The sequence below is a fragment of the Gorilla gorilla genome, chromosome 19 (assembly GCF_029281585.2).
Source record: "Gorilla gorilla gorilla isolate KB3781 chromosome 19, NHGRI_mGorGor1-v2.1_pri, whole genome shotgun sequence".
Lineage (NCBI taxonomy): Eukaryota > Metazoa > Chordata > Mammalia > Primates > Hominidae > Gorilla > Gorilla gorilla.
The window spans coordinates 82,564,344-82,578,344 of NC_073243.2; the positions used below are offsets into that span (position 1 = coordinate 82,564,344).

Sequence of the window (14,001 nt, forward strand, 5' to 3'; positions counted from 1 at the left end):
TTTTAATCTAGCCAAATCACTTCTCAACAATCAAGAGACCAAATCAAACAAAAGAATAATTAAACAGGCCGGGCGCGGTGGCTCACGCCTGTAATCCCAGCACTTTGGGAGGCCGAGGCGGGTGGATCACGAGGTCAGGAGATCGAGACCATCCTGGCTAACACGGTGAAACCCCGTCTCTACTAAAAATACAAAAAATTAGCCGGGCGAGGTGGCGGGCGCCTGTAGTCCCAGCTACTCGGGAGGCTGAGGCAGGAGAATGGCGTGAACCCCGGGGGGCGGAGCCTGCAGTGAGCCGAGATTGCGCCACTGCACTCCAACCTGGGCGACAGCGAGACTCCGTCTCAAAAAAAAAAAAAAAAAAAAAAAAAAAGAATAATTAAACAGTAGAACTCAGGATCAAAATGAAAATATTAAAAACGTGTTCAAATCTTTAAGTCATTTCAAAGGACTACGTCCCTATTTATGAGCAAATATCTTTTAACTGGGATTATTGTGAATTTAACTCACTTCTTACAGACCTAGATTTTTAAGAAATAAATGAGATTGTACATACTTTTCCAGATGACACCTGCCTGGCCCTTTTGTTACCTGAATGAAGAGTCTATGAAACTAAGCTCATGACAGGTGAGAGGAGCAATCAAGAAGCATTTCAATGCCGTTTCAGTTGGAAAAACAGACAATCTGAGCCCCAGGACATGTAAGATTATACTAAGGGTGAGTGAGTTAAGAATACACTTTTTTTTTTTTTTTTTTTAGGGACAGGCTCTCACTACGTTGCCCAGGCTGGAATGCGGTGGCTATTCACAGGTACAATCATTGCACACAAGACCCTCAAACCCCTAGGCTCAAGCAACCTCCTACCTCAGCCTCCCAAGTACCTCGGATTACACCACTGTGCCCAGCTCTAAAATAAACATTTTAATCAAAGTCTAAAGATAAAATCAGGGCTGGCCAGGCGCGGTGGCTCACACCTGTAATCCCAGCACTTTGGGAGGCCGAGGCAGGTGGATCACGAGGTCAGGAGATCAAGACCATCCTGGCTAACACGGTAAAACCCCGTCTCTACTAAAAAATACAAAAAAAAATTAGCCAGGCACGGTGGCGGGTGCCTGCAGTCCCAGCTACTTGGGAGGCTGAGGCAGGAGAATATTGGGAACCCTGGAGGCAGAGCTTGCAGTGAGCCGAGATCACGCCACTGCACTCCAGCCTGGGAGACAGAGCAAGACTCCATCTCAAAAAAAAAAAAAAAAAAAAAAGATAAGATCAGGGCTTAATATAAATAGAACTGGTAAGGATTAAGGAAGGATTAAGGAGGAAAGAGTGAAATGATATCTAAAGTTTTACTTCTTTTTAAACTTGTTATGCAAATAACTGGACATAGACCATGAATTAAGAAATTAATTCAGGTCAGGCGCAATGGCTCATGCCTGCAATCCCAACATTTTGGGAGGCCAAGGCAGGTAGACTGCTTGAGCTAAGGAGTTCAAGATCAGCTTAGGCAACATGGCAAAACCCTGCCTCTACAAAAAATACAAAAATTAGCTGGGTGTGGTGGTGTGCACCTGTCATCCCAGCCACTCAGGAGGCTGAGGTGGAAGGATAGGTTCAGCCCAGGAGGTGTGTTGCAGTGAGTTAAGATCATGCCACTGCACTCCAGACTGGGCAACAGAGCCAGACTCTGTCTCAAAAAAAAAAAAAATTCGGTTAAATAATGAAGCATGACATAAGGTAATAGGTATCACAATTTGTTTATATAAGAAATTTCTGACTTACTATCATATATATCATATATATATACACATAGCTGTTAAAGTACAATATTTACTTGTAAACACAAAGTAAAATATCAGAGCATACTGTACTTTGAAGAGTCAATACTTTCCCAAATCAAATGAAAAATATACCATCATTCATACTCTAAGCAAGCAGTTCATTTTGGACAAACCTATTGCTCTAATGGAAACTTCATCAAGCTTGTGGTCTCCAGCTGCTCCAGGTCTAAAAAATGCGATACCTCCTTTACAGTAATTAAGTAATGACTGAGGAAAAGGACTCAGTGAAGGAAGGGATCCTTTCATTCGAATCTAAAAGTAAAGAATAACCGAATATGTTAATTATCAGCAGTATAAATCACTTTTAAAAGAAACTATAAAAGAATCAGGCAGGTAAGATAAGCCACACAGAATGGAAAACACAGCACATGAAATCAGCTATATTTTCAGAAACTTACAAATTTAATTCAGGAAAGTCACTAGCTTCTTATCTCAAAAAAAAAAAAAAGGTTCTAAGTAAATCATTTGCACTCTCTTGTCACAATTTTGCCTGTATAAGAAGAATTTAATGCTATTTTTCCCTGACTTTCCTCACTGGCATAGCAAAGAAAATAAAGAAATTTAAGAATCTTAATTTTATCCTAAATAAAGCTGTGTACAGTAACTAAAACAAATACAAAAAGATTATGCCTACATACATAACTTTTAAAAAACTAATCTATAAATGGCAGAATTAGAAAGACACCATTTGGCAACCCCTAATAATGACTCTAGGCAAGGATCATTAGTAAATGCTAACAGAGTAAAAAGCTGAGGGGTTGACGGGGATACTTGATAGAGGGTGTGACACGATCCAAACTCAATCTCCTCATCCTTAAAATTAAAATAAGCAAACACATGTGCCACGTGCGAGAAAGAAGTGCACAATACTTATGAAAGATTCATTTCTAAAAAAATTTGAGGCCAAGCGAGGTGGATCACACCTGTAATCCCAGCACTTTAGGGAGGCCGAGGTGGGCAGATCACTTGATGTCAAGTTTGAGCCCAGCCCGGCCAACATGGTGAAACTCCATCTCTACTAAAAACACAAAAATTAGTTGGGCGAGGTGGCAGGCGCCTGTAGTCCCAGGTACTCAGGAGGCTGAGGCAGGAGAATCACTTAAACCCGGGAGCCGGAGGTTGCGGTGAGCCGAGACCATGCCACTGCACCCAGCCTGGGCGATGGAGTGAGATGCTGTCTCAAAAAAGAAAAAAGGAAAAAAAAAAAGAAAATTTGAACTTCAATCTATTTAAACCTCTCTACCTCAATGAGCACAGACTAATGACCGGGTTACAGGGGTAAAAAAAAAGAAAGAGAAACAAGCTAAGCGACACTAAATGAAGAAACGATCAGACAAATCTAGAATATGGTGCAGGAAAAATTACCTAGTTTTTTTTAACAAATCAAGAATAAAAAGAGGGGAGCTTCTACAGATAACAGGCTGATTTAAATATATTTGGAGATGATAAAATTTATTTCCACGTTTCAGGAAAGGGCTCTAAGAGACATAAACCTGGGAAGGAAGCATTAACAGCAGGCTTGCAATTGATTTTCTCCTTCTGCTAGTCACTTCCAGAAAGACACAATCTAATCAAATCTCCTGGGAAGCATGCTAATGACAGACTTCTTGTCAAATACATTAATGGCATTTACTACCAGGATGGTACTAAGAGGTAGAGAGAGAGAGAGCCAGCAAAGAAATGGGGGACCACAGTTCTACAGCCACATGCAACTGAATTCTGCCAACAATCTGAATGCACCTGGAAACGGATGTTCCCCTAGTGCCTCTAGAAAGGAATGTAGCCCCGCTGCCACCTTGATTGGCCTTGTGAGACTCTAAGCAGAGACCTAGCTGAACCACCCTGTGGTGGTTCTGATGCACAGAACCTGTGGGATATTCAATGGCTGCTATTTTGAGCTGCTAAATTTGTGTTAATTTGGTAGGGTAGTAATAGAAAACTAATATGGTTCAGAATCTTTGTTTCAGCACCATTTTTTAATTGAGCTATAACTCACATACCATCAAAGTCATCTTTTAAAAGTGTACAATTAGTGGTTTTTAGTATATTCACAAAGTTAGGCAACCATCATCACTGTCTAATTCCAGGTCATTTTCATCACCCCAAAAAGAAAAACAAAAGTAGTCACTGTCCACTTCCTCCTCTCCCTAACCCCGGCAACCAACCACTATCTACTTTCAGTTTCCATTGTGTTTCAAAAATACTTTTAGATCACTTCTCAAAGTTATCTAAAAGTCTCTCCAAAGGTTCCTACTAAAAATAATTATATTGTTTTAATTAGGCTGAATTAATTTAATTTTAATTAGGCTGAATTAAAAACATTTGGAGATGATGAAATTTATTTCCACATTTCCAAGAGAGACAGCAGGCATATAAAGGATTTTCAGCTAGATAAAGAGACCTACCAGGTGTCTCTACCAGGTGTCTGGCTAGATATCTGATAAGAATGAAGCGACAGCTCAGCTGAAGTCAATATAGAAGGGGATGAACACCTGGGAATCAAACTGAATTGCACATCTCAGAAAATAGCAAGGGGGAGACCCTGACTAGTGGAGGCTACCGGATGGAAACAGACGAGAATGAACTATAACTTTCCATTCTCTGAACCCACAGAAGGCCCCACAGAACACAGACAACACCTCAAGGAGAACTGGGAGAAAGCCCTGGACTGAGTTTCAATCTTTAATGACAGGGGAGTTGGAAAAAAATAACTGTAATTGCCTGGAATTAATGGACTAGATTACACTATCTTTTGCTAGACATGGTGGAACTAACCTAGAGACCCTGTTCAGAGTCCTCACCTTTCAACGGGAAGAATCTGGTCTGTTTGTTTATGAGTAAATCTGAAATCTATGGATTTATAGGGCAGGACTCCTTGGGAAAATATAACAATTATAAAAACAATAATATAAATATGAGTATATTTCAGTTAACACAGCATGTAAATGACTAAGATATTTCCATACCTTCTGCATGACTTTTCTTGCCCACCTCAACTGCAAGATATACCACTGTGCTACAGGAAAAGAACACTGAGCCGCCCGGAAAAGCAGGAGAACACGCTGAAGGATTCCAGATACCTTCTGGCGATTATTTTTTTCAGCTTTTAAAAGAAGATCATCACCATCTTCCTGAGGAAAATAAAACAATCCATTTTAGTGGCTAGTAATGAGAAAATTTAGAATGTTAAAATGAAAATAAAGATAGGCTAATGAGGCTGGGCACAGTGGCTCACTCCTGTAATCTCAGCACTTTGGAAGGCTGAAGCAGGAGGACTGCTTGAGCTCAGGAGTTGGAAGCTGAAGTGAGCCATGATTGCATCACTGCACTCAAGCCTGGGCCACACAGGGACACCCTGTCTCAAAAAAAAAAAAAAAAAAAAGATAGGCTAATGATGCTCACTGCTTCTCAAACTAGGATGTTCCTGGAGATTTACAAAGGAAATTCTGAGGCACGGGCTCTGAGATTTCAACTATGGCTATTTCTAGAATTGAGAAATGTTTATCTCCCCTCAACGTAAAGGGATAAGCTGACCCTTGTTCCCAGTCTTACGCTAGAACAGTTAAAGCCCGCTACTCCAGACTCCATTGGTGGGATGTTACAGAGAGGTCCATCTAAGCAGAATCCCTTTTCTCTTCCTCTGCTGGGAAGAATCCTACTTATATTTCAATGTTACTTCCTCTGTGAAGCCCATCCCTCTGTGCTACAACAGCACTTTGTTGACACTTCTACTGTAGCTTTCACCAATTGATTCCATATCAATTTATACCTGTATCCCACTGTACTAAGAACTCCCAAGAGGAAGGAAGGGCCTTGTCATTTGTCTTCGTATGGCCACAGTGTTCACACTCAAGTCTGATACATAGTAGGACCCAATAAATGTTTGTTGAATAAATGCTATTCAAACCAGTAGCTAAAGATTATTTTCCCAGAAAATGAGATAATGTGAGCATTGTAAACATCTGCTTCCCCAACATCCTTCTTCCCTGCCCACTTCTTAACAGTACTCAGTTTTTGAGTATCTGCCCATCTCCTACATGGCTCATATGATTGAGGGAAAGCTCATCCCACCTCAAGGAAGGATCTATTCACGGGCCAAGCAGTACCTTGTGTTAAGCCTAGCCACAGTGACTGTTTAGAGGACACGCATGTGACCCAAGCCAGTCTCACTAAGAGTGAATCTCAATCCTCTTGCTTGGAATGCTGGGAGAGAAATAATTTTGCCACTTCTCTTTGTCTCAATCACTGTGCCCATGGACATGGACAAGGCATCCTTAGAAGCTGTTAGTGGCCATTCTGCTCCCACAAGGAGAGCTAGTCTTCAGGTGAAGATGACACCTCAGAAAACAAACTAGAGCAAAAGACAGAGCCCAAGTCTTTGGTAACATAACTAAATCAGAAACCTGCCCTACAACTAGGTTTCTTCATCATGTGAACCAATAAATGCCTTTATTGTTTAAACCATTTTGACCAAGTGTTTTATTACTTGCAACACAAGGGGTTCTAACTGATATACGGTGACATTTAGAAGAAATCTTACCAAGGAGAATTGCTTTAATAAAAAAGAATAAAATGAAGCACTACTAAAGGCAGTAACCACTCAAACTACTGGAACTATTATCTGCATAGGCTATCCAAAAAACTTTAAATGTCATTTCCAATTTCTAAACCAATTACTAAAGACTCAGATGCAAGAGGAAAGATGAATTATTGAGAAATGCCATGGACTTTTTATTCCTTCCATTTGTAAAATCAACAAGTAAAATGTTTTAGACTACTGAAATATAACCAAATCGAACAAATGAGAAATAAAAAACTAGAGGTAGAAGTCGCCAATATTGAAACAGGAGGTAGTAAAAAAATAATACCCAGAAACACTTCAAAGTGTTAATCAAACACTTAAAAATCTAAATGTAAGTAATTTATAATAACACTTTAAATCTTAAAACCAGCTAACTATAATGTTATGATTTTTTAATAAGAGCAGATAAAAATGTTTTTTAGGAATATAGTATTTATAATATAGAACTATCAATTGAATAGTGTAGGAAAAAAAAAACCTTTTAAACCAAAGTCAAATAAAAATAAGTCTTTCTTTTCTTTTTTGAGACAGAGTTTTGCTCTGTCACCCAGGCTGGAGTGCAGTGGTGCGATCTCAGCTCACTACAACCTCTACCTCCCGGGCTCAAGCCATCTACCCACCTCAGCCTACTGAGTAGCTGAGACTACAGGCACATGCCACGATGCCCAGCTAATTTTTGTATATTTTATAGAGACAGGGTTTTGCCATGTTGCTCAGGCTGGTCTCAAACTCCTTGACTCAAGCAATCTTCCCGCCTTGGCCTCCCAAGTTCTGGGATTACAGGTGTGAGCTACTACACCCAGCCAAGTCTTCCAAAAAAGGCAAAGACAGATAAATAAGAGACTGAAATAACGTATGGCTTCTAATTCTGACACTCATTATTTCATTTGTTAGCCTAAAAAATGCCTAATTTTTAAAAGTCTGGATATTAAGATTAATTGTGCTATATTGTTACAATAATTTTAACATTTATTGAATAATTACTATATGTCCCAGGTCCTGAGCTAGAAGATTTTACAGGATATCTCAATCCTCACAGAAATGCCATGAGAGATACTATTATCATCTGCATTTAACCGATATGGAAACTTAAACAGCAGTTTAGTACATTCCCTAAGATTATAAAATTAGTGAACAGCAAAGCTGGGATCTAAAAGTTTGTCTTTAGAGCTTGAATTTTTAACCTGATGATTATTATCAAGTTAATTATTTTAAAAACTCGACAAAATCAACTTTAAATTAATTTAAAAGTTAATGCTATAAGCTTACTTCACTAAGAATAGCTGGCTGGGGACAGTACAATGGAGGAGCTGGAAGATACAAGCCGAATGGCACTAAGCCCCACAGTCTTTTACTGAAGTCCTTGGCAGAGTCTATCAGAAGTTGAAATGTCTCCGAAAGAATATCTGCATCGGCCATAACTGATGCTTTCAGTACTTCTTGTACTGAACCAAATAGCAGATTTGCATCTTCCTCTTCAATGGGATCTATCAAATACAAAAATTCGGTAAAATAGTTAAAGCTTGTATTAAACTTCTTATCCATTTTGTAGGAAAAAATTTCAAATCTAAATACATTCATTGTCAAGAATGAACACATTGGTTGACATACAAACATCCAAACTTACAGACAGAAATTACAAACTATCTTGTTACTTTGAGATTATAGGTAAGAATATGAGACATTCTTATACAAGATATTGTATAAACAACTATACAATAAAAATATTCTTAAAATGTAGTTCTGAGTCAAAAATAATTGAAAAAATAGTAATGGGAAAAGAATGTCAAGAAAGACACCAAAATAATATACAAGATTGTGTGAGAGTAACTTTTCCTTTTTTTTTTTTTTTTTTTTTTTGAGATGGAGTCTCACTCTGTCACCCAGGCTGGAGTGTGAAGTGCAGTGGCAGGATCTCGGCTCACTGCAACCTCCGCCTCCCAGGTTCTACCAATTCTCCCACCTAAGCCTCCTGAGTAGCTGGGATTATAGGCACACACTATCCAGGCTAATTTTTGTATTTTTAGTAGAGATGAGGTTTCACCATGTTGGCCAGGCTGGTCTTGAACTCCTGATCTCAGGTGATCCACCTAGCCTCCTAAAGTCCTGGGATTACAGACATGACCACCGTGCCGGGCCATTTTTCCTTAATAGTACATGATAGTACTTTGTAATAATAAGTTAATAAAAATGACTTATGAAGGAAACAGGAAAACACAAAATAGTCATATGTATAGTACGGCTTCAACTATGCAAATATCTATATATATATGTGCACATGTTCCAAAAGGCAAAATGCAAGGAGATGTGGTGGTAGAACTGGAAACTCAGGGATTTTTCTACTATGAAATATTTTAAGCATACCGTAAAATATAGAATATATGAAAGTACAGAATATGTCAAACACTCATGTACTGACTTCTCATCCTTGTCTGATATTAACATTTTTGCTATATTCAACTTAGGTAGCCACTATCCAGCATTGGGTGTGGTTATACTGGAATTCCAATTAAATATATGTTGTCTCTCTGTTGTGTGTTCTACAAAGCTTAACTTCTCTTTCATATTTTTCAAATCTATGTCCCTATCTATTTTGTATATATTTATCTTTCTTTATATATTTTATATATATATAATAGCTCAGATGAATAGCTCAGATTCATCTTTTCCAGTTCACAAATTTGCTCCTAAATTGGTTTAGTAACTTTAACCATCTATTGAAGTTTTTGTTTTTAAATCAGGTTGAGACATAATTTACACACTATATCCATCCTTTTTAAAGTATACAGTTCAATAAAATTAAACAAATCTATACTGGCTTGTAATAACATTTCTATCACTCCAAAAGTTATCTTATGCTTCTTTGTAGTCAATTCCCTGTTTATTCTCAGGCAACCCCCGATCTGTTTTCTGCTCCTATAGTTTTGTTTTTTATAGAATGCCACAGAAATGGAATCATACAGTACGTAGTCTTCGTTCCTGACTTCTTTCAGGACTTCTTACCATGACAGTTCTGTGATTCATCTATGTTGTCACAAGTTATCAGCAATTTGTTCCTCTTCACTATTTGTTATTCCATTTTAAAGATATATTTGAATTTGCTTATCCATTCACCAGTTGACGGACATTTGAGGTGTTTCCAAATTTTGGCTATTATGAAAAAGTTGCTATAAACATTCATGTATGGATATTTGTTTTGTTTCATTTTTTGAGACAAGGATCTCACTCTGTCACCCAGGCTGGAGTGAAGTGGCACAATCATGGCTCACTGCAGACTTGACCTCCTAGGCTCAAGGGATTCTCCCACTTTAGTTAGCTTCCCAAGCAGCTGGGACTACAGGCATATACCACCACGCCTGGATAATTTTTGTATTTTCTGTAGAGACAGGGTTTTGTCATATTGCCCAAGCTGGTCTTGAACTCCTGGGCTCAAGTGATCTGCTGGCCTTAGCCTCCCAAAGCATTGAGATTACAGGCATGAGCCACTGCGCCTGGCTTCATGTACACATTTTTGTGTACATGAATATTTGAATGGGCCTGTTTCTATTTCTCTTTAATGGAATGGAATTCATTCAAGAGCAGTTAAAGAGAAAGAAATGGAACCCTTTGAATTTTTATTTGCTTGTTGTTTCTGACCTCTGGCAATTCCCCTTACTTTATTTAAAGCTTGGCCTTTAAGTGGATATTTTTTGTATTTTATCTAGAAACACATTTTATCTATGTATTTATCGTGGAAGAGTTTTCAGATCATTTAAAACAACATATTGCCAAAACTCAAAGTTCAGACTGGGGATATTTTAGTCCCTTCTTTAAAATCCAACTTTCACACAGTAACATCTTTTCATTGATTAAAGCAAAAGAACTGCACAGAAAATTATCAAAGAAAAGTTTACAGTCAGATTTCCAAGTATTATAGGTTCTCTCAAAACAGAAACGTTATAAGTTTTTGCAATCTAGAGTTAGAAGTCTCACTCTTTACTGGAGCAAAGCACCGATAAAAACAGAAGGGCCTCACAGTTGTCCTGGTTTTACATTAAATATACGACATTAAATGACTGATTTCATTACTTTTTATCTAAATTTCTCCAACTGTAAAACAGATAAATTTTATAGGATGCCTGTGTGAATCCATGTAATACATGTAATATTCTATCATTTTTAATTTTTTAATACCATTTTGAACTTTTCAAATAAAAAAGATCTATACTTTATGCACTAGGTGAGAGTTGAAATAAATCACTCCTAAGTACCCTTCCAGGCTTGAGATTCTACAGCTCCAAAAGAAAATGATACAAATGAAGCGAAATATAATTAGTGTAAAGGTATGTATGAAGGCTACTCTCAACATAGTCTCTGGGGTGGCCTTGCTCTGCAGGAGGAGTCAGATAGCTGTAACACTGTGGCATCAAGAAAGCTACTTTAATACTTAAAAAAAAAAAAAAAAGGCATGTATGGAAAATCAGAAAATCATTCAGTTATCAACCCTTGTATTGTAAGCTGGCATCAATTTTGGGTGTTCCCATGGTTAAGTATAAATATCATACTTTCATTTTTCAGCCGGGCGCAGTGGCTCATGCCTGTAATCCCAATACTTTGGGAGGCCAAGGCAGGCGGATCACCTGAGGTCAGGAATTTGAGACCAGCCTGGCCAACAAGGTGAAACCCTGCCTCTACAAACACTACAAAAATTAGCCGGACGTGGTGGCCCACGCCTGTAATCCCAGCTACTCGGGAAGCTGAAGCAGGAGAAATGCTTGAACCCTGCAGGTAGAGTTTGCAGTGAGCTAAGATCACGCCACTGCACTCCAGCCTGAGTGGCAGAGTAACACTCCATCTCAAAAAATAATAAAATAAAATAAAAATAAATATCATACTTTCATTTTTGATGTTTATTTCAAAGTGTTAATACATTTGTAGACATGTATAAACTTTTTAAGGTATTATAAGGTTTACATTAATCTGACACGAGTCAGATTATACATACATAACACACCTGTAAACTGTTTATATTTCGAGCCCATTTCATTTTTTGCTTCCAAAGAGGTTGGTTGACCTAAAAAACACTGCAGTTTTTCCTGAAAAATCTGTGCTGGAGTCATACGTAGTGGTAGATTCAGACTCTTTTTCTTGGACCTGAAATGACATCAAATTAAGGGAAATGAATCCAAATTTTGAAAAAAAAGGAAAAGTTTCACATATCAAGGACTAAACATGAAAGTTTAAGAAACAACAGAATTTACTTTTTTATCTATCGTACATGTAAAAAAGATATATTCAAGGAAATATTGTATTAAGACCCTCCACGATTATGATCCTAATATACTCCCCCCATTCTTATTTCTAATTGCTACCCTAAACACGGGCTTTACTAACACATAAGTGTGCTAAATAAATGGTTTTTGTTTGTTTTGAGACACGGTCTCACTCTGTTGCCCAGGCTGACGTGTAATGACATGATCACGGCTCACTGCAGCCTTGACCTCCCACGCTCAAGTGATCTTCCCACCTCAGCCTCCCAAGTAGTTGGGACCACAGGCACGATCATCGCCCCTGGCTATTAATAAATGTTTTAACACAAATAAGTAAGCCACTGAGCTGTTCAATACAGTAACCACTAACTATATGTGGCTATTTTGATTTAAATTAACTAAAATTAAATTGAAAATTTAATTCCTTGGTCTCACTGGCTGCATTTCAATAGTTACTTGTGGTGAGTGGCTACCATACTGGACAACACATTTCTATCACTAAAGAATGTTCCATTGAACAATGCTGAACTAAGGATTCCACATAAAATGTAAATACCAGCAATAAGAGAAATATAAAATACATAGTTCAATCATACTATATCTTAAAATTGCCTAAAAATCCATACCTCATGAAATTGCTATCATGTTTACAGAACAGCTGGAAAGCCACACCAATTGAAACAGACGTCTTCCAGTCTCCAAGTTTATATGCCAACCACACAGCCTCTGGAACCAGGCCACCAATAAATAGTAATTCAAGTGCATATTCAACTGTCCACACATTAGAGAGATTCTGATCTCTAACAACACTGGCCACCTTAGAGTGTTGCAGAGGAATAAGTCGAAAGGACTGCTCTGTGAGTAAATTTTTAAAAATGGATTATTACAATCACATCCAAACTCATGCTTCTTTACATGGGTATATTTATCTCTTCAATCAGTATTATCTACAAAAAACCACCAGGAAGATACATACAAAATGGGCTAAAGTAATACGCAACATGCCCTAGAACACTTTTAACACTGAAGAATGTGCCTCATTCCTGGGTCATGAAACAAATGCCAGCATTATTTTAAAAATGAAACAAAAGAGAAAAAAAAAACAGAAAACAGAATAGAAAGTATCAGACACAAAATAAAGGTAAATACTGTTTAATGAAACTTTTGTGTCAGGTAATATGTAAACACATACAAAAAACATTTATATCTACTATACTACTGGTTCACAAAGTACAATTTATTACCGTGACATGGGTCACAATGTGCAATTTATTACTGTGGGACGCTCAGAAATACATGCTTATTTCTCATACTAGATTATGAAATGTAGAAGGCAGAGACTACATTTTATCTGACTTTGTGTTACCCACAGTGTTATGCAATAAAAGACTAAGTTGAGGTAACAATGAAGCATATTAAGTGTCAATATTAGTGTTGATTACAAAGTAGAAAAGTGTGATGTTCAGTAATTCTGACTAAATAATAAGATTGCCATCCGGCCTGTGATTTAATACAAAAGGATAATATCATTCCCCCTGGCCTTCTGTCCCTTTCCCTAATTGAAGTAACTTGATAAAGCAACTTAAAAATAGGATAAAAGAAATGTTATTAAAAAATACATGTTGATGGGATTTTTACTCATTCTCTCAAAATAAAAGTCATCAACAGCATTCATGAGCTTCTCTGTTCCTCAAAATGGTGAGTTTCTCACATGACCTATACAGGCTATGCCTACTGCAAGAACTAACATTTTAGCTCTCTGACAAACACATCTGGAAAAACAAAAAGTTTTCAACCACTTGGATGTCTGATTTTGCATAAGCAAAGGAGCCAGGAGACTGGCTAAATTTTTCCTATTTTTATTCACTACGAGCAAGGTAATATACTATTAAAATAACTTGAATAATTAAATTTTCTGAAAATTTTACTACTTTCACACAGTACAAAAGTTCACGACTTTTTAAAATACCACACCAAATAAGCAACTCAAATCCCTAGAAAAATTCTGATTAGAAAAATTAACATGAAATGTATATGCATCCTGAAACATTCACAGAACATAGGAGTTTGAACACATAGTTCAAAATCCATGGTTCTATGACTGATTATATTTGCTGACCACTTGTTGCCATCTTTATTAAATTTCTAATAATATTTTAACTTGTACTACTCTAACTTAGGTGTGCCTTGTACATACATATGTATCTGTTCATGTCTACTCTTGCTTAAAGCCCTCCAACAGCTTCCCATGATACTTAAAATTCAGATTTCTTAACATGGCTTACATCATCTGGCCCCTTTACTGAATGCAACTCATATCACTCTCCACTTCCTT

The 14,001-nt window shown here is 37.5% G+C and overlaps 1 protein-coding gene across 8 annotated transcripts in view; it reads right to left on the minus strand.

The window, feature by feature from the left end:
- CPLANE1 (ciliogenesis and planar polarity effector complex subunit 1) overlaps nt 1–14,001 on the minus strand; it is a 143,631-nt gene that overhangs the window by 87,754 nt on the left and 41,876 nt on the right. For all 8 annotated transcript variants that reach the window (XM_055367734.2, XM_063700826.1, XM_055367732.2 and 5 more), the window contains 5 exons: nt 12,293–12,521; nt 11,411–11,550; nt 7,687–7,904; nt 4,802–4,966; nt 1,949–2,087 (listed from right to left, as the gene is read on the minus strand). In XM_055367734.2, coding sequence (XP_055223709.2) covers nt 1,949–2,087; nt 4,802–4,966; nt 7,687–7,904; nt 11,411–11,550; nt 12,293–12,521 — 891 coding nt within the window. The remainder of the gene's footprint in view (nt 1–1,948; nt 2,088–4,801; nt 4,967–7,686; nt 7,905–11,410; nt 11,551–12,292; nt 12,522–14,001) is intronic.